Here is a 26,005-nt window from a genome sequence, read left to right as displayed (position 1 = left end):
AATAGTAAGATGTGGTAACTTTGTGGATGCAGGATCCAACTATTATGGCTTATAGTTATTATGTGTGTGATTGGACCCTTGGACATGTCAAGGTCATTTATTATGTGTGCATGATTGTATTATAAAATATAGCAAGAGCTATATTTAGTTTTATTAGGATTTTATTTTTTGATCTAGATACATGTACATTCCTTTTATGGAATATAGGATCGATGGATGTAAATTTTATTTTATGTTCGATCTAGTTTACATGTACATTCCTTCGAGGAATATAGGATCGAAAAATGTAAAATTCTATTTATGTCGCGGATGGAATCTTTCAAGGCGTGGAACCTTTTGAGGATCAGAGTGGCGCAGCGGAACAAGGAGCAAGATGGATGCGACAACTAGACCCGGTGGCGGTGGCCAAAGATGGCAACAGCTAAGGATGACGACACACGGAAAACAACAATAGATAAAAGTCATAATAGTTGAAAATTAGTTTTTTTATTTATTGCTTTTGTATTGTGTTGTGTGTGAATGTTAGTGTACATGTTTAGTAGGCTAGCATCATCAAAATTCCTCACTTTAAATAACTAAGTGGGAGAGGAATTTATTTTAGTGAATTCCACGGTCTTCATTACTGGTTTGTAAGTGATGCAAACAAACTTGCGCGTTGGCTCTGAGTGCCTTCCTCCATATTGGATGAGTTTGTTTGCAGATCACTAGATCAAACTTCCATTTCGGATGACTATAGGAAATTAATTAAGAGCGTGTGATCTTTCCCATCGGAAGGGGCACAATCTTATTAATGTACTTAGTGTCAAGTAATGGTATACACTTAGGCACGTCTAATAGTATCCTCCCCATCGGAGTCACTGCTATTATTTGTGTGACCGAAGGACACCAACTATTAATTTTATTTGTCAAAAAGTTAGGTTGACAAGATAATAAAATTAATGGGATATACCCTCCTTTTACAAATGTTGAATTTGTATACGTCCACACTATCGTGGCATACAAAATTCACGGTGTTTTAAGGTGTTGGTTAATTTAAAATAGTATTGTTTGAGGAATCAATACTATTCTAAATTTAGAGTTTTGACCGAAATTTATTTTGCGATTCTTAGGATGACTTTCAACCCACTGGCCATTATTCTAAAAGAAAATAGACTTACTGGTCCCAACTATATAGATTGGAAAAGAAACCTGGACATTGTTTTAACTGCTGAGGGCTATAAGTTTGTACAGAAACACCTAGCAATGATTCTACCCCAGAGGAGATTCAGCATCATAGTAAATGGGTAAAAGCTGATGAGATGGCGCGGTGTTACATCTTGGCTTCGATGTCAAATGTATTGCAACATCAGCATCAGGACTTACCAACAGCCTATGATATAATGAACAATCTCAAGGAACTCTTCGGACAAGAGGCAATGAGAAAACTGATGACAGCCACCATGACTGAGGGGACTCCCGTGAGGGATCATATTCTCAAGATGATGGCTTACTTAAACGAAATACAAGTTCTTGGAGGGGAAATTGATGGGGAAACCCAGGTCGATATCATCCTCCAAACGCTGCCCAGAAGTTTTGAGCATTTTCGCCTGAACTATAATATGAATAAAAGGATGTATTCATTGGCGGAACTTCTGACAGAACTTCAGGCAGCCGAAGGGTTGTTTCGTCAACATTCTCAAATTCACTATGCTGAAAATGGTTCTACTTCTAAGCCGAAAGGCAAGAAGAAGAAGAAACAAAATGGCTCAGCAAAGAAGGTGAATAAACCTCAAGGTGCAGGACAAAAAGCTGGAATAAAGAAGTCGAAGGGCAAGTGCTTTATTTGCAAGCAGACTGGACATTGGAAGGCGGACTGTCCTCGTAGGAAATAGAACAATAAAGGTATATCTCATACTCTAGTAGTTGAAACATGTTTAGCGGTGTTATCTACCAGCACCTGGTGTGTAGATACGGGAGCCACTGATCATGTCTGCAATTCTTTACAGGGGTTCCAGGAAACCCGGCGACTATTTGATAGAGAGATAACTGTCTACATGGGCAATGCTACTAAGGTGGAGGCTGTTGTAGTGGGAGACGTCTACTTATCATTTGATAGGAATAGGAAATTGGTTTTAAGGAATTGTCTTTATGTACCCAGTTTTAGAAAGAATTTAATTTCAGTTTCTAAACTGTATTTGGATGGATATTCAGTTTCCTTTAGTAACAATGTGGTTATAAAGAGAAATAAATTGATTATCTATTCTGGTGCATTTGTTGGCAATTTATATACTTTAAATCCAATTTCTCTCACAAAGTAAAATATGGAAATTAATAACACATCTTCTGACTCTAATAAGAGAAAAGAACCTTCGGAAATAAACCAAACACATCTTTGGCATCTAAGGCTTGGTCATATTAACTTAAGTAGGATTCAAAGGCTTGTAGCCGATGGACTCTTGGGTCCATTAGAGTTGGAAAACTTTCCAACGTGTGAATCCTGCTTGGAAGGTAAGATGACCAAGAGACCTTTTAAGGCCAAGGGGTATAGAGCCAAAGAAGCATTAGAATTGGTTCATTCTTATTTGTGTGGTCCTATGTCTATCCAGGCTAGAGGTGGCTTTGAATATTTTGTCTCTTTTATAGACGATTATTCAAGATATGGATATATTTACCTAATGCGCCGCAAGTCTGAGTGCTTTGATAAGTTCAAAGAGTACAAGGTTGATGTGGAGAAACGTCTAGGTAAAAGTATTAAGACACTACGGTCTGATCGTGGTGGCGAATACCTCTTAGGAGAGTTTAGGAATTACTTATCAAAGGTCAGGATTCAATCCCAATTATCCGCACCTCGTACACCCCAACAGAATGGTGTGGCAGAACGAAGGAATAGGACTCTTATGGAGATGGTTAGATCGATGATGAGTTATTCAGAATTACCAAATTCGTTTTGGGGATACGCTCTGGAAATAGCAGTGCACATTCTGAACTTAGTACCTTCTAAATTAGTATCTTCTACTCCCACAGAATTATGGAATGGGCGGAAGCCCAGTCTAAGACATATTCGGATTTGGGGTAGTCCAGCACATGTGCTGAAACAAGATGCTGATAAGTTAGAATCTTGTACAGAAGTTCGTATGTTTGTGGGGTATCCCAGAGGAACGAAAGGCGGTTTATTTTATAGTCCTAAAGACCAGAAGGTCATTGTTAGCACTAATGCCCAGTTTTTAGAAGAAGACTATATAATGGATCACAAGCCCAGTAGTAAAATTGTTCTAGAAGAACTTAGAGAGGACACATCTACTTCAGTACCAACAGTACAAGATGAAGTACCACAAGAGACTGCAACACGTGTCACACATGATACACAACCACAGACGGTGCCTCGTCATAGTGGGAGGGTTGTAAGGCAGCCCGAGAGATTCATGTTTTTGGGGTGAGTCTTCGGACTTGATCCCAGGAAAACATGAACCAGATCCCTGGACATATGATGAAGCACTCCAAGATATAGATGCAGTATCTTGGCAAAAGGCAAGGAATTCCGAAATAGAATCTATGTATTCTAATAAGGTCTGGGAGCTTGTAGAACCACCTGATGGTGTAAAAGTCATTGGATGCAAGTAGATCTATAAAAGAAAAAGAGGGACAGATGGGAAGGTAGAAACCTTCAAAGCAAGGCTTGTTGCGAAGGGGTACACTCAGAAAGAGGGAATCGATTATGAGGAGACCTTTTCGCCGGTAGCTATGCTTAAGTCTATCCGGATACTCTTATCCATTGCCGCTCATATGGATTATGAGATTTGGCAAATGAATGTCAAGACAGCTTTCCTTAATGGAAGTCTTGAAGAAAACATCCATATGAAGCAACCAGAAGGGTTCATTGAAAAGGGCAAAGAGCATCTAGTGTGCAAGCTTAATCGGTCCATTTATGGACTGAAGAAAGTTTCAAGATCTTGGAACATCCGGTTTAATGAAGTAATCCAATCATATGGATTTATTTAGTGTCCAGATGAGTCTTGTGTATACAAGAAGTGTAACGGAAACATGGTGGTATTTCTTGTACTATACGTAGATGATATTTTGTTAATTGGCAACAATGTCAAGTTATTATCAGATGTAAGGGTATGGTTGTCCAAACAATTTGATATGAAGGACTTAGGAGAATGTGCACACATCCTTGGGATCAAAGTTATAAGGGATCGCAAGAAAAGAATGTTGTGCCTATCCCAAGCTTTATATATAGATACAATCCTTGCTCGTTTTAGCATGTAAAACTCCAAGAAAGGTTTCTTACCTTTTAGGCATGGAGTAGCCTTATCTAAAGAGATGTCTCCAAAAACATCAAAGGAGATTGAGGATATGAAGGCAGTTCCTTATGCTTCGGCTGTAGGAAGCCTTATGTATGCAATGTTGTGCACGAGACCTGATATTTGTTTTGCCGTGGGCATGGTTAGCAGATATCAAAGTAACCCTGGACAAGGACATTGGACTGCAGTAAAGCATATATTAAAGTACCTGAGAAGGACTAGAGATTATATGCTAGTTTACCAAGCAGACGATTTACTCCCTGTGGGTTACACAGATTCGGACTTCCAATCAGATAGGGACAACAGTAAGTCTATATCAGGCTATGTGTTTACTTTAGGAGGTGGAGCCATTGCATGGAGGAGTGTTAAGCAGAAATGCATCTCAGACTCAACCATGGAAGCTGAGTATGTGGTAGCCTCTGAGGCAGCCAAAGAAGTTGTATGGCTCATGAACTTTCTAATGGACTTAGATGTGATTCCTGGTTTGCCCAAGATCGTCACAATTTATTGTGATAATAGTGGAGCAGTTGCAAACTGGAAGGAACCACAAGCCCATAAGGCAAGTAAACATATAGAGCGCAAGTACCACCTGATACGAGACATCGTCAAGCGAGGAGAAGTTGTCGTCGCCAAGATAGCATCAGCAGATAAGCTGGCAGATCCTTTCATTAAGGCCCTTCCAGCGAAAGCTTTTCATCGGCATGTGGAAGGGATGAGAATCAGATGTATGGCAACAGATATGGCAGCTTAGACTTTTAGTATAAGTGGGAGATTGTTGGAGTGTATACTTAAAAGTTTAGCTTTTGTACACATTTATTTTGAAATAAAGAATCACATTGGTCAAATGTTTACATTTATTTGTTAAATGTAATTATTCAATTAATTTATATAGTAGATAACATGGAGTCTGGAGTCACACTTAGAAGATCATGTTGTCGGTTCTCTATAAATTATAAACAGTTGCTCACGACTAAGATGGAAAGGAACAAACCATCAGAATAGACGTAGTGTAATTAAGTATTAGTTTATCTTGACTAATAAATTACACTGATACACTTTAAGTGTATTGAGTAGGATCATTTAGGTAAGTTTTTTTGTACTGACTTAGTAAAAGAACCAAACCTTAGTTATTATGGAAGTGTGTGCTCTTAATCCTAATATAATAACAAGCATATATATTTAATATTTATTTCTTTGACTTATCAAAGGGTGAGGTTTAGCTCGATAAATCAATATGCCCGATAAGTTGGGAAATGATATTACTTATAGTATGTGTTGTTGATTATAGAATGAATCTGTGTCCTAGTTATCTAGGTTGAGAATGTCCCCAAGAGGAGCTCATAAGGATTGACATGTTAAACCCTGCAGGTGGACCTAGTCCAACATGACAATAAAGTTGAGTGGTACTACTCTTGGAGCTAGATATTAATTAAATGAGTTGTCAGTAACTCACTTAATTAGTGGGCATTCGTAATCTTAAACACAGGGAGACTAACACACTCATGATAAGAAGGAGCCCATAATGTAATTTGGGATTGGTGCGGTAGTGCGGTAATAACTCTCTAGTGGAATGAGTTATTATCGATGAACTTGAGTAGTGTGTTCGGGGCGAGCACGGGATACTCAAGCTCATCGGAAGGCCAAAACCAATTTCTCCTCTAGGTCCCTATTGTAGCCTCAATAAAGCCTCAAGTTCATCCAAATAAAAGTCTATCTTGGTGTCCAAGAAGGGGTCGGTTCATTACTTGGTAACCAAGCAATGGTCGGCCACATATTCTCTAGAAGTGGCCGGCCCTTGCCTTGGGCAAGAGGGTCGGCCGCAATATTTAAATTAGGAAGGTTGTTTTTGAATTTTTAAATTTCCTCAGATATTTACAATTTGTAAAAAGAGAGATTTTAAAAATTTATAAAATTTTCCTAATTTAAATTAGGCCACAAGGTTTTAAAAGAGAGTCGTAAAATTTATAAAACTTTCTTTTAAAAAAAGAAATATCATTAGAGATGTTTTAAATTTAAAAACTTGATTTTAAATTTTAAAACTTTCCTTTTAATATCCACATTAGAAAAAAAAAAGAGTTTGTAAAATTTTATTAGAATTTTTCTTCTTTTTAATTTTATAATAATTTTTTCTTTCTTTCCCTTTTAATAAGTGGTCGCCCACCTTGCTTGGTGCCCAAGCAAGGGGCCGGTCAAATAATTAAATATCAACAAATAGTTGTTTAATTAATAAATCAATCAAGGATTGATTAATTAAAAGGAAAGAAAAAGAAAAAATTAAAAGGAAATAGGAATTAGTCTAATTTTTTATAAAACTCTTTCTATAATTTTCCGTTGGGAAACTAATATAAAAAGGAGGGAAGGGGAGGCCTTGAAAAACATAACAATTGATATTGTGTTGTTGGAAATCATCAAGTGGATGGCCCCTCTCACTCTCTTCCCTTTGCTCTCTTTTGCTCCTTTGTGGTGGTGGTGGCCGAATTCTAGAGAAGGAGGAGAAGCTTTCCGGGTGGTGTTCGTCTTGGAGGATCGTCGCCCACACGACGTCTAAGAGGAGGCGAGGGATACGGCAGAAGATCTCGAGGTTTTTAGCATACAAGGAAGAGGTATAACTAGTATTTAATTTCCGCATCATACTAGTTCATTTTTCATTGTATAAATACCAAATACAAGAGGCATTCAATTCTTATTTTTTGAATTTAATTTCGATGTTGTGTTCTTTTTCTTTTTTCCTTGTGATTTGATTGTTCTTTTTGGTTAACCTAGAGTTATATAAGGAAATTAAATATTAACTTTCCTTAAAAGGCTTTGTCTAGTCGGTGGTGGTTGCTCCCATATCCAAGAAGGCCAAGTGCCTCGCCATGCAGCAATGGAAGCCAATTTTGGAAACTAATATTTAATTGAATTTATAACCTAGGTGAGTTGGATCAAACGAGTTAAGTTCCGCAGGAGATCCAAATCTAAACCTAAAAGAACATATAAGTTAAACTTGGAATCAAACGTGTTAAGTTCCGCAGGAGATACAAGTTTAACTTAAAAGAACACATGGTAGCTAGGAAAGATTCAGATCACGTACAAAATTTTTGTACAGTGGAGCCATTGGGTTTTCCGAGTAGCAACCAACAAGAAAGTCCAAGTGGATCGAGTGCTTCAGGCAAAAGTCCAAGGGGGGGGGGGGGTAACCCTAGGTGGAAAGTCCTGGTGTCGCGAACCAGGTGAAAGACTGGACCAGCCGAAAAGCGGACGTCCAGCTGAAAGTCCGGAAGCATCGAGCACCGAGCAAAAGTCCAGTCGATCTGGAGGATCGTATTGGCATCAGATAAATCTCCTGAGTGGAGTAGGTGAGGACGCGTTCCCCGTAGAGGGAACAGTAGGCATCGGGTCGACCTAGGGTTTCCGGTCGAAAACCCGAAGTCAGACTCGGACAGTCCGATGATTGTCGTTCATTTATATTATTATGTTTTATGTGATAACTTTGTGTCACAGTGTATATTTGGGATTAATGTATCTTGCAGGGACCAAAGTGCGAAGAATAGCCTCGGATGAATAGTACCGAGGCGCCTCCAAGCTCCATGGCGCCTCGGGTGCGAGCCGAAGCCAGCTGTCCAGAAGGGTTGGAGGCACCTTGAAGGAAGCTCAAGGCGCCTTGAATAGGTGGTTTAAGGTGCCTTGGACAGTGATGAAGGCGCCTTGAGATGGATAAAAGGCAGCGGTCAAAGTTTCATCGCAGAGTCATTTCCGGGATAAAACTTAGGGATTCAAGGCGCCTTAGAGCCTGATGGAGGTGCCTTGAGCACCCTTTATAAGAGGGTCTCGACCAGCAGCTCTTAACAATTGATTCTAAGCGATCCTTCTGCTACAAGTTGGTTACGTAACGACCTCAATGTGCGGTTACAAGATCCCGACGACCCGGAGCGCCATTACTCTAGATTCTGTCGTTCGGTATAATTTTAATTATCGTACTCATTTGTAATTCATATTCTGTACATTTCATCGAGCTTATAGTTGTTGCCAACGGAAAGTGATCAAGGATCGCGGGCCTTCGAGTAGGAGTCGTCACAGGCTCCGAACGAAGTAATTCCTCGTGTCTCTGTGTTTGATTGTTCTCTTTATTCCGCTGTGTTTCTACTCGTAGTTTTAAACTGCTGAAATATCCACGAGCGCTTTTCCCCCCCCCCCCCCCCCTCTAGTTCTTCTCGATCCAACACTAATAACCTCTTTAAAGAACAATTCAGCTATGTGAGATGCAACATCGGTTTTATGACATGGAATGAAATGCGCCATTTTGGAGAATCTATCTACCACAACAAAAATTGAATCTCTCCCCCTTTTGGTTCGAGGTAATCCCAAAATAAAGTCCATTGAAATATCAACCCAAGGTTCACTAGGTATAGGCAAAGGGGTTCAATTTAGATTTAGCATGTTTGCAAGTGATGCACTTCTCACAGATTCTTTCCACGTCACGTTTCATATGAGGCCAAAAGAAATGATCCTGTAAAACCCCTAAAGTCTTAGTAAGGCCAAAATGACCCATCAAACCACCACCATGGGCTTCCCTAGTGAATAATTCACGTAACGAACATATAGGCACACATAATCAATTTTCACGAAATAGAAACCCATCATGCCTATAGAACTTACCAAATGCAACCTTATCGCATGCTTTAAACACATCAGAAAAATCAGTATCATTAGTATATAAATCCTTGATATATTCAAATCCAAGTAACTTCGTATCTAAAGTGGACAGTAAAGCATACCTTCGAGATAGTGCATCAGCAACTACGTTCTCCTTTCTTTGCTTGTATTTGATCACATAAGGAAATGTCTCAATGAATTCTACCCATTTAGCATGGCATCGGTTCAACTTATGTTGGCTCTTCAAATGCTTTAGAGATTGATGATTGTGTGAATCACGAAGTCTTTTGGCCATAGGTAATGTTGCCATGTCTCCAATGCTCTCACCAATGCATACATCTCCTTGTCATATGTGGGATAGTTGAGAGTGGCTCCACTCAACTTCTCACTGAAGTAAGCAATGGGTTTCATCTCCTGCATAAGCACAACACCTATACCAACACCAGAAATATCACATTCGATTTCAAATGTTTTAGAAAAATCTGGTAGGATTAGTGAAGGAGCAGAACTTAGCTTTGCTTTCAAAATGTTGAAGGCCCTCTCTTGCTCCTCTCCCCACTTGAATGACTCATTTTTCTTGATGACTTTAGTATGAGGAGCTGCAATATTACTAAAATTACGAACAAACCGTCGATAGAAGCTGGCCAAACCATGGAAACTCCTCACTTGGCTAATTATTGTCAATGTTGGCCACTCTTGGATTTCTTTCACCTTTTCCTCATCCATCTCAACGCCTTTAGTACTAACAAAAAGACCAAGAAACACGACTTTCTCCATACAAAAGGAGCATTTAACAAGGTTAGCAAAAAGCTTTTCTTCTTTTAGCACACTCAAAACTAACCTTAAATGTGTAACATGCTCTTCTAACCTTTCATTGGGCAATCCACTAACAGTTTGCAAAAGATTACAGGAGTTAAGTACAAGAACTGGAAAAAGTTACCAACAATAATAATAGAAGTGAAAAGTCTTGGTCGTCAGCTGTCGGTGGAGCGTATTAGCATTGCAAGAGCCTTTTCGGAGCACTAAGCAAGAAGAAAACTTAAAATCATTGTTATTTTGAAGCTCTAGGTCGAAGACCTTTATATAGGTCCATTCCGAGCGCTTAGAACCCCTCCGGATGCCTGGACCACGTGGCTCGTGTTGGTTGCTACTCGGAATATCGTATCGGTTCCCCTGTACAAAAATTTTGTACAAGTCCTGAACATTTCCTAACAACCTATTGTGTTCTTTAGAAATTAAATTTGGAATCACAAACAGAACTTAACATTATTGATTCCAAATTCAACTTATCTGTTCTTAGAGATTTAGACTTGGATCGCAAACGATGCTTAACATTATTAATCCAAATCCACCGATGTTACAAATTTGATTAAATTTTTATTTCAGAGACCGGCTTCCAAGTTAAACATGGCAAGACACTAGGCCTTCTTGGGTATGGGATCATCCACCACTTCCTAGACAAAGCCTTTCAATGAAATTCAATATTTAACCATTAAGAACAATCGAATCAAAAGATCGAAAAACAAAAGAAACACAAAATTGAATCATAAATTCGAAACCTAGAATTGTTAGCCTCTTGTGTTTGGTATTTCAAAATCCATACAAAGAAACTAGTATGATGCGGAACAAGATAACTAGTTATACCTTTCTTTGTAGCTTATAGACCTCACGATCTTCTGTCGTATTCCTCTTCTTATCTCAGACATCGTGTGGGCGACGATCTACTAAGATGAGAATCCACCCAAGCCTCCTTCTCCTTGCAAGTTTCGGCCACAAACTATTCTTCAAGGGAAGCTTTCTTTCTCTTCTTCTTCTCCACAAGCAACTGGCCACCAAGATGAAACAAACCCTCCAAGTGTCGCTGACCTTAACAAAAAGAGAAGAGAGAAAGAAGAGAGGAGAGGGTTGGCCACCAAGGAATTAGAAGAGAGGAATAATAGATGTATTGTTGTGAGGTGAGGCACCTCTACCCTCTCTTTTATATTCATTGGTCTTGGCAAATAAAGAAAGTTTTAAACATAATTAAAACTTCCTTATTTTTCTTGCCAATAAAATGAAAATTTAATTAAAAATTTCCTCTAATTCTTTTAATGGTCGGCCCCTACATGTCCTCTAAACAAGGAAAGTTTTAAACACAAAATTAAAATTTCCTAATTTGTTTCAGAAAATTTTTAAAATAAAAATTTCTCTTTCAAAAATTCCCTTCATTATTGGTTGTAAAAGAAAACTTTTATAAATTAAAATCTCTCTATTAAAATATGTGGATGATTACAATAAGGAAAGTTGTCTCCAAAATTAAAATCTTCCTTTCAATCTACAAATAAGGAAAGATATCAAACCTTTCTCTTAATCCTTTGTAGAAACTATAAAAGGTAAAATTTAATTTTAAAACTCTCTTTTAAATCATGGTTTCCACATAAGGAAAGATTTTAAAATTAAAATCTCTTTTATTTTATTATGGTCGGCCACCTAAGCTTGGGTTCCAAGCTAGGGTCGGCCACCACTTGAACCCATATCTCCTTGGTTTGGCCGGCCCTAGCTTGGGCTCCAAGCTAGGCTTTGCCGGCCACCTTAAGGTGGGTAAAAAGTTGAGTTTAGGTGGGTATAAAACTTTATAAATAAGAGGCTACGACAGGGATCGAGAGGAGGAATTGGTTTTGGTCTCCCGATGAGCTTGAGCTTCCTGTGTTCGCCCCGAACACCCAACTCAAGTTCATCAATAATATCTCATTCCACTAAAGAGTTATTATTGCACTACTACACCAATCTCATATTACAATATGGGCTCCTTCTTATCATGAGTGTGTTAGTCTCCTTGTGTTTAAGATATTGAATGTCCACTAATTAAATGAGTTACTAACAACTCACTTAATTAATATCTAGCTCCAAGAGTAGTACCACTCAACCATATTGTCATGTCAGACTAAGTCCACCTGCAGGGTTTACATGACAATCCTTATGAGCTCCTCAAGGGGACATCATCAACCTAGATTACTAGGACACAGTTTTATTCTATAATCAACAACACACCATATAAATAATATCATTTCCCAGCTTATCAAGCCTATTGATTTAACAAGCTAAATCACACCCTTTGATAAATTAAAAAAATAAGTATTAAGTATATGTGCTTGGTATTATATCATGATTAAGAGTACACACTTCCATAATAATAGAGGTATTGTTCTTGTATATAGTCAGTATAAAAAGAAACTACCTCAAATGGTCCTGCTCAATACACTCAACATGTACTAGTGTAATTTTATAGTCAAGATAAACTAATACCAAAAAATACTATGACCATTCCAATGGTTTGTTTCTTTCCATCTTAGTCGTGAGCTACTTTTTATAACTTATAAAGAACTAATAATATGATCTTCTGTGTGTGACACAACACACCATGTTATCTACAATATAAATTAATTGAATAACTACATTTAGCATATAAATATAGACATTTGACCAATGTAATTCTTTATTTCAAAAATAAATGTTTACAAAAAGCTAAGCTTTTAGTATACACTCTAACAACTCGGCCAATCGACACGCTCCACGTCGCTTGTGAATGAAGTTTCGGATCCGAGCACTTGGACCGACTCCAAGCGCCCAGACCATCTGGACGCCTACGGCCCGCCCGGGCAAGCTTGGTCCAGGCACTTGGACCAGCTCTGGGCACCCGGATCCTCTCTGGGCGCCCAACCCCTTTTCTTCAATAACTTTCCTGTGCAAAAACAGGTTAGTCCTCGGCAACCAAAAATATATTTTTCCCTGCAAAATAGAGTTATCACAACATAATAAAATACGAGTAGTAATTAAATCCTGTCTCCCTGAGACCTGGATCTAGTCAAGGTCTCAGCTCAGGTTTCCCAAATAGACCTAAGCTGACCAACGCATACGGTTCCCTCAACAGGGAATGCGTCCTCACTGGATCTCTCCTCTAGTTGCTTAACTTTACTTATCACTTATAGTTACTCGACTTGCTTTTGACCCATGAGGTCTTCTCGCTAGTTGTCAGGTCCGCAGACCCAATTGGACTTTGACCGGTTGTCAGGTCCCGTGGACCCAACCGGATTTTCCGCCAAATATCGGACCTAGTGAACCTATCTGGACTTCACACCGGCAATCGGGTCCCACGATCTAGCTGAATTTCAGTCTGGTGTCAGGTCCTTCAGACCAGCCAACTCCTGCATACTTCGTAGAAACATTAGACAAATAATCCATATAATTTTAACATATTTGTTATACATTAAAACTAGACTGTTAGTGTAACCTGCACCAACCAAAAAAAATCTAGTGTTGTTATGTAAGAATGACTATGAGGCTCCAAGATGAAGATATGGCTTTGTTTCAATTAGCAAAAAGGTTGATTTTTAAAAATAAATTCTCCATGGCTTAGAAGATCATGAGGTCATGATAAAAAATATTGGCCCAACAGGAACCTAATACTCTTGGATTGAGTCTAATCAGAGATGCATATGCTCATTAATGAGTTTTGTCGAAACTCATTGATAGACTTAGAAGTACAAAAATTCTAAAACTATGGCAAGGAGAGAAAGAGGGGAATGCAGGCAAGGTAGTATTGTTGTGAAAGAGTGGTTGTGAGGTTCTAAGATGAAGATATGGTTTTGTGCCAATTGTGAGGAGAAAAAATGAGAAGAGAGTGTGTGGAACCGCCACATCAACGATCCCCCTAGAGTCGGCCCCACGGATATGGAGGGAGGTAAATGAGAAGAGAGTGTGTGATAAGATAGATTAAGAAGAGAGAAAGCATGATGAGAAAGAAAGTGTGATGAGAGAGAATGAGGAGAGAGTGTGATGGGAGATATTAAGAAGAGAGAAAGCATGATGATAGAGAAAGCATGATGAGAGGAGATGAGAGAGAAAGTATGATGAGAGAGAAAATGTTGAGAAAGAAAGTGTAATGATCAATGTTGATTTAACAAGACTATAGTGCTAGTAATATGAAAGAAAAATTGAACAAATATATTAAAAGTATTTTTATCTAAAATAATTTAGATGATATCTAAGATTTTGGATATGGTGAAACTCAAGAGATGAGACGACTTTTATCAATATCTAAATTTTTATATTTCATTCTAAAATTTTATTCTTATTCCCATCAACAAAATAAAATTTGAGAATGAATCCAATTCCTTATTCTTATACCCGTGTATTATACTTGAACTAAGTAGATTATTTGACAAGTACTGATAGCCATTTATCTGTAGAGTAATGTTCTTTTGTTAATGCGGAAAAAGTAGTTTCCAACTTTTTTATAGGTTGTTATACCGTTGAATTATAGTGTTTTAAAAGAGTTGTGTGTAAAATAGGACTTGACAAATACAAAGCTCTGAGTGACGTTTGGGTGGGTTCAGATAGCTTATGATTTGAATGCTTGGAAAGTTGGGTTTCCAACTATTAAAGGCGGAAGGCGGGGGATATTTTTGAAATTATAGGTGCCTTTTAGTAAAAAATAAAATGTGCTGTGCCCTTTAAAAATATTGAGTGTGCCTTTTAGAAAAATACCGCAGTTTATTTCTTTCTTGACAGCTTTATGAGGCTTATCCACTTTTCTCAGTCTTAGTCCACATTGCTTTGGGCATTAAAGATATCATCACAACTATATATTATTAAAGAATTGCCATTGCTTAGCACTTCTTAAGTACATCAATCATCCACACACCTTCACTAATGATATTTATATCTATAATGCTCGTACAAGACAGGTGGAACATGCTTGGGCAACTTAATAGAGAATTGAAGAGGACTAGATTCTCATATTAACTACTATGTTAATTAGCAAACTGTGGGTAAATTTGTTCCCTTGGATCCCCATATCTTTCCTAGTGACAGCTTTAACTACAAATTAATTATTGTTATCTTCTGGTTGAGCTTACTCGACGCATCTTTTAGTGCCGATTTGCATTATCAGTAATCATGACCCCACTTATTTAATTCTTCATAATTGACAGTTTTACAGGCACACAATTCTCACATGATCATTATGTTAATGCCGAACGAAAGATCATAAAATATTCTGGGGCTTAACCAGATATATTTTTATAAACGGGAATAAACTTTTTCGGTATGCATATCGAAAGTTTCATTTCAAAAGTGCTACAAAGAGTTCTCAAATACAACTAGCTAGTAATTAATTAATCTGCTCGCATCCAATTAATCAATGAGATATATATAACCGACTATTCGAATGTTATTCAATAAGAAAAGCACCCTCCTCATGCCAGGACCATCGGACCATCAAATTAAGATGGTCCTCCACCTCCTCCTTTAACTAGCTAGCTAATCTGTCAGTTTAATCTGATATGAAAGATACTTAAACGTACACTCATTAAAAAATGGTGTATATGAATGTCAATGTTTAGCAACAGTTTGGCACTACTCTCTCCATACTGCATGCTCGATCGGTGCCTAATTATTAATTAAGCATCTTATTCATCGAAACCATCCGATGCATTTAGGCAATAAAATTGATGAGTCTTAGTAATCGAGCGGTGTCAAGTGAACAAGGACACCATGTTTGGGTCTCAAGGTGAGTACATTGATGGGGGCATGCCGGTAGTTGTTGGATATGGTGAAACTGAATGCTGAAAGAAACATGGCTAGCACTATTTTGGCTTCCATCATTGCGTAGGCCTGCCCGACGCAGTTGCGAGGCCCCGCAGCGAAGGGAAGGAAGTGGCGGGTCAGAGAAAATGATCTGCCGGCGAAGCGTTCGGGCTGGAACTCGTTTGCATCCTTACCCCAAATGTCCTCGTCGTGGTGGATCGCTAGGACTGGGATCCAAATCGACAGCCCCTTGGGGATCATCAGGTCTCCCAATTTCATGTCTTGGAAAGCCATCCGCGGCAGAAGAGTGGCAGGTGGGTACAATCTCAATGATTCATTGATTATCAGGTGCAGCTGCATATATGAATATGAATGCCCATAAATGTAATCAATCAATTAATAATTAACTTAGCTAGTCACTTTTGTATATATACATTTTTTCATATGATCTATTTACCGATGTGAGTTTGGGGAGGTCCTCAGCGGATGGAGGCAGGCGACCGCAAACCTCGGCGACCTCAGAGCGGGCCTTTTCCTGCCACGATGGATTGGTGGCCAAGAGCATGATGGTCCAGGTAAGGAGGAGTGCGGAAGTCTCGTGGCCGGCGAAGAAAAAGGTTTTGCATTCGTCCATCACCAATTTCAGGCTATAGCTGAGGCCGTCGTCACGCTTCTTCTGAACCTCATCCAACAGCATCTCTAACAGGCCTCTGCCGGACGCTGAGCTTCTTCCGAACTCCGCAGCCTCTTTTCTGCAATCGATGATCTCCATTAGCACCCTGTCCACTTGTTCCTTCAATTGCTTGATCTCCCTACGATATTTACTAGGGAAATACCTGCAGGCATAGAAGGAATCGGTCGGTTCAAAATAATTGACTTCGATATAGCATGCATAGGGTCGTGAATAATTCACCTGCTTCCAGGAATCCAGAGATAGCGACTTGACTGAGCAGTAAGACTCTGCAAACGCTCGAGCAGCTGGAAAATCTTCTTGCCCTTTTCGTAGCTGCTATCGAACCCCGTCCGGGAGATGATATCGCCGGTGAGGCGTGTCATGTAGGCTCCAATCTCGACCTCCGACTGGCCTGACCCGACATCCTCCACCAACGATTTTATCATTTGCCTAGTGCACTCCACCATGTACCCAACATGACTCTGTACATAATGCCGCCAACAATTAATCTTTTTGACACTACTGACGCTTACTATTTCAGATAATCTTCCCAAAGGAATTATTATTATTATTATTATTATTATTATTATTATTATTTTTATTATTATTATTATATATATATTGATCCATCGACCAAAGCAATATACGTACCTTTAATTTGTCTGCCATGAACGCGGGAGCAACGACGTGCCGTTGGTGGAACCAATTGCTTCCATTCGCCATTAACAAGCCGTCGCCGATCAAGTTCTTTGAGCCTTGGCGCTGAAGCCACGATTTCCCAGTGAGCTGCACATATTTGGAGGAGAGCAGTTCTTTGATCATGTCAGTGTCCGTCAGGCACAACCTCGGCTCACTTCCATACCAATATATGAACTTCTTGCCTATGTGTGTGTGTATTTATAGATATAAATGATCATAATGATAGAGAAAAAAAAAAGTAATATCATGATTTGCTGCCGATCCAGTAATCTACAGAGGGAGTCCTCCGCACGCGCGCACATACCGTAGATTTTTGACCAGAGAACGTAGTGGGGCATGAGTCGCGAAACGATATCATGGCTGATGAAATCCATGTCAGAGGCAATAGAGGCCGAGACCATCGAAGCGCTATCCTTGAGGTTACCGACAAGGAACTTGGGCGACGGACCGTGCACCCCTTGCCTCCTCATGAACCTCCTGATGTGCATCGGAGTCCAGTAGTAGGTGAAGAAGGTGATCCATGCCACTGTCAGAACTGTCAGAAGAAAGAATACAAAAACAAGGGTCGTTATCACCAGAAGAAGCCCCATCTAAGGCGAGAGAGAGAGACAGAGAGAACGGAGGGAGAGAGGGAGATTGGCGATTGCTAGCCTCCCAATTCCCACTTTTATAATTTGATAAAGAAAATGCTTCCCACTTTTAGAAACCCCACGTCCGTTAATTTTTTTTTTTATTCATCAAATAAACAACGATAAACGCTTACTAGAAATGAATAGTCCAACGCATTCCTCCATGGGATATATATAACTACTATCCTAAGTGTGAGAGTATTAATGACATTTAATAATCATTAAGAAATATTTTTTTATCAGAATAGTTGGAATATTATGCATTTCTATTTATTATTAAAATAATATCTCATTTTCTCTTAGTCTATTTTTATTTTCAAAAATATTTTTATTTTTAATATGATCGTCAATCCCTTAATTCTCTTTTTTTTTTTAAACTCCGCGTCCGTTAAAAAAACATAGGAAAACACCAAATAAACAACTATAAGGAACTACTAAGAATGGATGCTCCATCTCCCTGATGAAATACAGTTAACCGTTATTATATAATACTCATTTTTATTTATTAGTAAAATAATATATTAGCTTATTTTAGTTTATTTTTATTTTCAATAATATTGTAATAGTTACAAAATCTATAATATAATATTAACTAATGATACTAAAGAAATATTGGGCGTTTAACAACCCCTCGGTTCTATTTTTAGAAACCCATGCCCGTTAAAAAGGAATAAAAAAATCATAAAAAGAACAATAAACAACTATTAAAATGGATACTTAGTGCTTCCCTTCCATGAAATATAGTAAACATCTACTATCCTAATTCTTAGGTACAATTTAAGCGCATCCACACCCAATTTTTATCCAAAATACATAATTTAGTATAAAAAAATTATTTTATTAAATTTAGATATTCATTTTTTACTATATTGTACATCAATTTTCATATTTTTTCTCACTTTTCTATAATATTTAGGAAATAAAATACATTCCCTAAATTTGAAAAAAAAAATATTATTTATAAATATAAAATTTAGAGAATGAATATGATAGCCGATGTAAAGATTTTTTAGTTATTCTATTTAAAATTTAGAATAAAATTTTTAGATAAAATAATTAATATGGATATTCTAATATTTAGCAACTTAATTTTTTTTTTTATTAAAATCATTACAACCATTCTTATTTTTATTTATTATTAAATAATATCTCATCTTGCCTTAGTTTTTTTTTTTTTTGAAAACATCTTTATTTTCAACACTATTTTAATAGTTATAACATGGTATTACAATATAATATTTATCATTATTAATTATTTATATTATAATAGATATGAACTATAATATTATTATTAGTGTTACACAGTTTAAGTGTTTATACGGTAACCATTATAATCATAAATGCTACATGAATATTAAAAAAGGATTTTTTTTTATATATAAAAATGAGTTGAGGTGGGATAGAGTGTTGTTTTGATGATAAATAAAAAATCCCGAGGCTTAAATGTTCTTTTCTTGACTTTTAGGTATGTAAGTCAAATATTCGGCTTTACTCAGCAAATACAAATGCTTTCTTATTTATCGAATAAAATAAAACGTCTTTAGTTTTTAAAAGTACCAAAATGGCTGAAATTTATCCGGATTATTCCTGAAAAATGATTTAATAGGAAAGTAAGTTAAGAATATCAAACTGATCAAATTAGTAAAATAAATTCTAATCTTGTCCATTAAAAGTTAAAACACAGCTAATTTTAATTTTATAAAAGATTCAACAATAAATAAATTATTATGTCAGCATCAATATAAAGAGAAATACAATTTTATAAAATATTTGAACAATATATAATCATAGAATTTGGCAAAAAATTAAAAAGATGCCCCTATTTAGCAGAATCGTCAAAGGGCATCTAGGTTTTAAAATATCAAAAAATTATTTTTTATTTTTAATTTTACTTTGAAAATAATTTTATTCTGATATTGATGTAATAATCATGGAGTAACTACTATACAACAATAATAACAACTACTACTTATCCCACTCCAAAAAATCGATTATATGAATCTTTCTATATCATTTGATTTTTTTTTATTATATCATCATTTATATTCAAATAAATTTTATCATATTTGATTATTACTAACCAAGTCTTTTTCTATCTGTTTCTTTCTCGATTAATATAGATATTTGTCATAGTTTCATATCACATAATTAGAGTATTTATTGTTCATCTAAATATAAATTTGTACCATCTTAAATGTATCTCTCAAAATTTTTTCTCAATAGGTGCAATTCAAACTTTTTCTCTAATATTTTTAATTCTTATATTGTCCATTCTTATATGTCAGCTCATCCATCGTAACATCATCTCTGCAACTCTAATATTCTAATCATGTGTGATATGGGTTATGATGAGTAGACACGGAAGGTGACGTGGCAGCGAGGGTTAAGGTGATGGGGCGGTCAAAATTAAGGTGATGTGGCAGTTATATCCGAGAGGGAGTAATATTCCTCCTTTTGGCTTTGATTAATAGTCCAGTGCTAAGGTTATTAGATTCAACCAGATCGAGTTGTAATCCAGTCGGAGGGAGATAGTAAGTCCTCAAACCACGTGAACCAAGGAGTTTGGTATCTTAGGGTGGGCCATATTTTAAGGCAACCATGGTTGAGGCTGGTCGGTCTTAAGGACCAACTAAAACGATTAGCTCACTCCACAACAAATCAACCGTTGGCAGACAGTATGTAGAACAAAGTGAGCCTTCTCCGGATAACTTATCATACACTTGGTCAAGTAAAGGGATGACCGGGCCTACAACACTCATACTCATATTACAACTCGAACAAAATTCCAGCAATACATACATTATCAAAAGGATTTCCAAGAAGTATGATGCACACTACTATTCCCCAAGCAAATATCGCAATGCTGCACAGAATGTGATTAAGAAACTTAATATGATACATAGCAATTGAATATGCAGAACGTAACTAAACAACTCAATAAAAGCAATCGGCTTAAGGACCGGCTGAATTATCTCAACCAACAACATCATCCTAAAGGGGTGGTCAGCTTAAGGACCGGATGAATTATGTGCAACCAACAACATCATCCTAACAGGTTAGCTGGCTTAAGGACTGGCCGAATTATGCTCAGCCAACAACATCATCCTAACAGGCTAGCCAGCTTAAGGACCGACTGAATTATGCTCTACCAATAGCATCATCCTAATTGGGTGATCGACTTAAGTGTTGGTGCTATATCCCTTGGGTTAAGGTTGACCAGGTTGACTAAGCTTAAGTTGACTCAAGTTTGAGTCTCGATGTTTGACAAATATATGGAGATTGTAGGAGCAATCGTCCGATTGGGGAGATTTTTGATACAATTCCCCTCTGGTCTAGGACTAATCAATTAGATGTGAAGGAGAGTCAAGTAGTTCAAAGGCTTGACCAAATACTTGACTGAGAAAGTACTAACTGGAGGTTAGGTAGGTGAAAGACCTAGCGAGTGAAGCCAGGTGAAAGACCTAATGAGTGAAGCTAAGCAGTTGGAAAATCCTAATGAGTGAAGCCAGGTGAAAGACCTAGTGAGTGAACCTAGGAAGTTGGAAAGTCCTGGTGAGTGAAGCTAGGCGGATGGAAAATCCTAGTGAGTGAAGTCAGGCAGATGGAAAGTCCTAGTGAGTGAAGCCAAGTAGATGGGAAGTCCTGGTGAGTGAAGCGAGACACGTGGAAATCCAAGTGAACCAAGGTTGACCGAACACCTGGTGTTAGGAAGTCCAAGTAAATCAGAGGAGTGACAGGACACTTGGCACGAGATGAGAAGTCCAAATAGGTCAGAGGTGTGACCGGACACTTGGCACGAGATGGTAAGTCCAAGTGGGTCAAGGTTGACCAGACACTTGGTGAAGATGTCCCAACAGGTCAAGGTTGATCGGATGCTAGGCTTGAAGAAGTCCCAACAGGTCACGGTTAATCGGATGTTGGGTTTGGGAACCTTAGACTTGAGTTAAGCAAGTAAAAGGAAGGTCAATCGATCAGTCGATCGATTGAACTGTGATTCAATCGATTAGCCGATCGATTGAAGCTGGGTTACGATTGTAGGCTGGCCCAATCGATCGATCGATCGATTGGGAAGCAAAATCGCGAGCATAGAAAAAAATGCTACCCATTCAATTATTCAATCAATTGGGCACCGCCAATCACTTTGTCGATCGATTGGTGCTGGTTTTGTCGCGCTCTGAATCGATCAGTTGATTTATTCAAGTCTCCCCAATCGATTGGGATGTGACCGTTGCGATGAAAGCGTCGAGTTTAAAGTCATCTTCCTCACAGTGACTCAGCATCTCTCGACGGTCTCCTCTCTCACGATTCTCATAGGTTCTCGCCAGTTCTTGAAGCTTCTTGGAGCATAGTATTGCTACACTTCCAAGGTCAAGAGACGTTCCACACAAGAAGAAGAAGCTAGCTAGGGTTTCATTTGTGTAAAATCTTATATGATTTTCTTTGTATTTGCTTCCTTCTTGTTGTATTGAGAGTTTGTACAAGGCTTCTCCACCTTCAGTAGTTACCGAGAATGAGTATTTTGCATAGTGGAGAGTGTATCGTGTGTGGATCCTTGGATTAGTCACCTTTCCTTGAGGTGGATACCAAGTAAATCTACGTGTTAGCGTTGTGAGTCTTATTTCGAGTTTTTTCCACTGCATATCATCATCACGAAGCAAGCAAATGAAGCGCGATGAGCTATTCACTCCTCCCCTCTAGCTGCAAATCGACCTAACATTAAGGACTGGATAGATTGTATTCAGTGGACAACATCATCTCAACAGGGCGGCAAGCTTAAGGATCGACCGAATTATGCTCAGCAGACAATATCCCGACAACATGTCATAATAACAACTTTGTGTTAGAGAATATTCTTTTAGAAACTTCTTCAAGGACAATCATGTCTCCTACAGCAAACAATAATAACAGTATATTCCTTCGGCAACCTCACCAATAACAAAAACTATAAACAATAAAAGGGATATGGGTAAAATAAAGATTCCTCAGATGATTATGGTGAACTGCTTAATAAACTCTGACATATTTTGCTACCTCATGATTGTGGAGGTTACATGAGGTGGTATATAAAAGGGGAGTTCTCTCCTTAATGAAGGTACGCTCACTGACATTTGCAACTCTACTCTCGCGCATATGTTCTTACTATTCTAGATCCATTCGTTCGGAGGGTGACTGACTTGAGCATCGGAGGGCCTTCGCTAGGGACTCCCCCTGGTTTCTAGGTGCTAATGTTTTGTTGACTCATCTCCTTATGCACAATATTGAAGAAAAAACCACTCTGGGAAAAGAAATGTCTTCTTATAGTCAGCTGTCGATCCACTGTACCTAGCACGTCATCTCCACAGGTCTTAGACAAGATCAAATTTGACATCATTTGTGGGAACTTTGCCTGAATCTGAGAATCCTCTGAGATGGAGGAGGTTGGAAAACTTACTACCATTACTTTGACACAAGAGGACCTAGATCTACTCATCAATGCCTGAGTCCAAAGGGAACTACAACAGTAACAGCAACAACAATAGCAACAACAAGGAGCCACTAGTGGTATCCTGCCTCCACTTAATCCCGTCGCATCTACAATGGCTCACCAGAGGAAGGCCCAGTTCGTTTGGCGCATGCGTCTCACTCACCAGATCCCTGCCACCAAACTCTTTTCCGCACTTTGCCTGAGCATATGGATCAAGAAGAACCCCACCAGAGTCTTCCAGAGAAGCACCTATCTGAGAAAGGACAAGGGGGAAGGCTCCGACACGCTATAGCTCCCCTAAAGAAATTAGTACCCCGTTTACTTTGAAGATGTTAGAGGATAAACTACCCAAGCATTAACCTAGCAATAGGAGAATCCTTAGGGTTAATTGACCCTGAGGATCATCTCCTTAAATTCGAACTTGCTGCTCTTCTCCATCAGTTTATTGATGGGGTTAAATGTCAAATGTTCCTCACTACCTATGGTGGTTCGGCGCAAAGGTGGTTTAAGCATTTGCTTGCTGAATCTATTTGTTGTTTCAAGGATTTCACAAGGTTTTTCTTCATCATTTTGCCAGTAGCAGATACTACCAAAAGACTCTCTTGAGTCTTTTCTCACTGAAATAAGGTCCCAAGGAATCACTGAAGGCCTATATTAAAAAATTCAATCAAATGACTATGTGCGTCCCATCGGCCACTACTAAGCTCATAATAAGTGCCTTCTCTCAAGGGCTTACCAATAATGATTTCTTCAACACCTTAGTCTGATGACCTCCAAGGAATTTCGATCATCTGCTAGATCGCATGATCAAATTCATCAATGTCGAAGAGGCACATGTAACACCCATAGGATCCCTAACAATTTTATATGAATTTTTCCCATGATTAGAATAGGCTTTATGTAGATTTTTCAAAAATAAAAGAAAATAGAACCAAAAAGAGGCATAACCAAGATTTGAACCTTGAACCTCTTGTTAAGTGGGTGCAAGTGATAACCAGTGGCCCCAGCAGGGGTGTGCTATTAAGAAGAGAAGGAAAATTGTAGTTAAGGGTGGTGAAAGTGAAGGCCTTCACTTAGAAGGAAAAGTTTGGGTTTCCTTCTTTCTTCTCAATGAGAAGATGGTTTTGCCTTCTTCCTTCATTTTTACATAAATAAGAGAAAGGAAATGAAAACTTCATTTTTTTTCTCCTTTCTTCCTCCTCCTTCCTTCTCCTACTGAAATTCCCAAGCCATTTTCTTCATTTGCCGAAACCAAGCTAAAGGAGGGTCTTCTTCCTAGGCAAACTTCTCAACAAGGGTATTGTTCTTTAGCGAAAGGATGTAAGTATTCCCTCACCTGCAGCACAAGTAACTTTCGTATACTTTATGCTTAAAGGTTACTTGAAAAACCTAGGATCTTGCCTTGCAAGTTTCAGCCAAGATAAGGATTTGAGGTTACCTATGGTTGTTAAAGGTTTCATGCTACTTGTTGCTTAAAAAGTTTAGAAACCATCTTCTTTGGGTTTTGGCCAAGAATAGAGAAAGGGTTTAGAGAAAAGTTTTGAAACCTAATTATGCTTGTTCATGATTTCTATTGATGTATGATCTCCTATATGATGTTAATTTAAGTTTTCATGATTTATATTGCTTGAAAAACCTAGAACCTTACCTTTAGGTTTCGGCCAAGAATGGAGAAAGGGTTTAGAGAAAAGTTTTGAAATCTAACTATGCTTGTTCATGATTTCTATTGATGTATGATCTCCTATATAATGTTAGTTTAAGTTTTCATGATTTATATTGCTTGAAAAACATAGAACCTTACCTTTAGGTTTCGGCCAAGAATGGAGAAAGGGTTTAGAGAAAAGTTTTGAAATCTAACTATGTTTGTTCATGATTTCTATTGATGTATGATCTCCTACATGATGTTAGTTTAAGTTTCCATGCTTTATATTACTTGAAAAACCCTAGAACCTTATCTTTAGGTTTCGGCCAAAAAGGAATGGAAAGGGTTAGGGAAAGTTTTTAGACCCAAATTTTGTTACTTATGCTTCCCCATGATGTATGATCTTCTATATATTGTTAGGTTAAGGTTCCATGCTTTATATCACTTGAAAAACCTAGAACCTTATCTTTAGGTTTTGGCCAAAAGGAATGAAAAGGGTTAGAGAAAGTTTTTAGACCTAAATTATGTTGCTTATGCTTTCTCATGATGTATGATCTTCTATATATTGTTAGGTTAAGTTTCCATGTGTTATATTGCTTTAAAAACCTAAAGCCTTACCTTTAGGTTTCAGCCAAAGAAATGAAAAAAAAGGTTATAGAAAGTCTTTAGACCTAAATTATGTTTGCTTATGTTCCTCATGATGTATGATCTTCTAGATAGTGTTAGTTTAAGTTTCCATGCCTTATGTTGCATAAAAAAAATTTAGAATTATACTTCTTGAGGTTTCGGCCAAGAATGAACATTAGGGTTAGAACCTCATTTATGCCTACTAAGAGTCTCATTTTGCTATACTATGCATGGTGTAAAAGTTCATGCTTTAAGTTGTTAGAAAAAAACTAGAATCATGCTCACATGTTTCGGCCAAGACAAGGGATTTAGGTTAAGGAGTTACCTGGGGTTCTTAATAAGTTACACATGTTATGTTAAGTATTATGATGACTTGTTGCTTGAAAATCTATGATTAATGCTTATATGTTTCGGCCAAATCATGAGTTAGGGTTTGTAGGAAGATCAAAACCCCAATCATGCATGATAATGACTCCTTATGATGTGATATGGATTTTATGTCACCATGTTATATGCTATGTGCACTTATGCCATCATGTTATGTTTTCTTTATGATATGTTATATGTTATGTGCACGTATGCCATCATGTTATGTTTTCCTTATGATATGCTATATGTTATGTGCACTTATGCCATCACGTTATGTTTTCTCTACGATATGCTATATGTTATGTGCACTTTATGTTATCATGTTTATGTACAATGAAAGCCTAAGAGATGCTTCCCCTAAGTTGGGATTAAGAGCACTCTTCATGATATGACAAGAACATGATATGCTATGATATG

General features: G+C 37.8%; 1 protein-coding gene across 2 annotated transcripts; it reads right to left on the bottom strand.

Annotated features, from left to right (window-relative positions):
- Positions 1-15,201: 15,201 nt before the first annotated feature.
- On the bottom strand, positions 15,202-17,484 carry LOC122029704 (cytokinin hydroxylase-like). 2 transcript variants are annotated; one of them, XM_042588801.1, is made up of 5 exons: positions 17,162-17,484; positions 16,810-17,039; positions 16,399-16,640; positions 15,943-16,237; positions 15,202-15,839 (listed from the first exon to the last, which is right to left on the bottom strand). In XM_042588801.1, the coding sequence occupies exons 1-5, from the start codon at positions 17,445-17,447 to the stop codon at positions 15,417-15,419; spliced, it is 1,476 nt and encodes a 491-aa protein (XP_042444735.1). In that variant the 5' UTR covers positions 17,448-17,484; the 3' UTR covers positions 15,202-15,416. The 2 variants fall into 2 exon arrangements, with proteins under 2 accessions (XP_042444735.1, XP_042444734.1); XM_042588800.1 differs by having other exon boundaries at positions 15,204-15,839; positions 15,943-16,321.
- Positions 17,485-26,005: the final 8,521 nt, after the last annotated feature.

The sequence above is a fragment of the Zingiber officinale genome, chromosome 10B (assembly GCF_018446385.1).
Source record: "Zingiber officinale cultivar Zhangliang chromosome 10B, Zo_v1.1, whole genome shotgun sequence".
Taxonomy (NCBI): Eukaryota; Viridiplantae; Streptophyta; class Magnoliopsida; order Zingiberales; family Zingiberaceae; genus Zingiber; species Zingiber officinale.
This window is presented reverse-complemented; position numbering and strand designations above follow the sequence as displayed.

Bases quoted from the DNA above. Each gene is read 5' to 3' on its own strand.
- LOC122029704 (XM_042588800.1), bottom strand. From the start codon at position 17,447: ATGGGGCTTCTTCTGGTGATAACGACCCTTGTTTTTGTATTCTTTCTT. The intron at 16,641-16,809 runs GTACGTATATTG...CATTATGTACAG, and splicing joins TCATGGCAGACAAATTAAAG to AGTCATGTTGGGTACATGGT. The intron at 16,322-16,398 runs GTGAATTATTCA...CTATGCCTGCAG, and splicing joins CTCTGGATTCCTGGAAGCAG to GTATTTCCCTAGTAAATATC.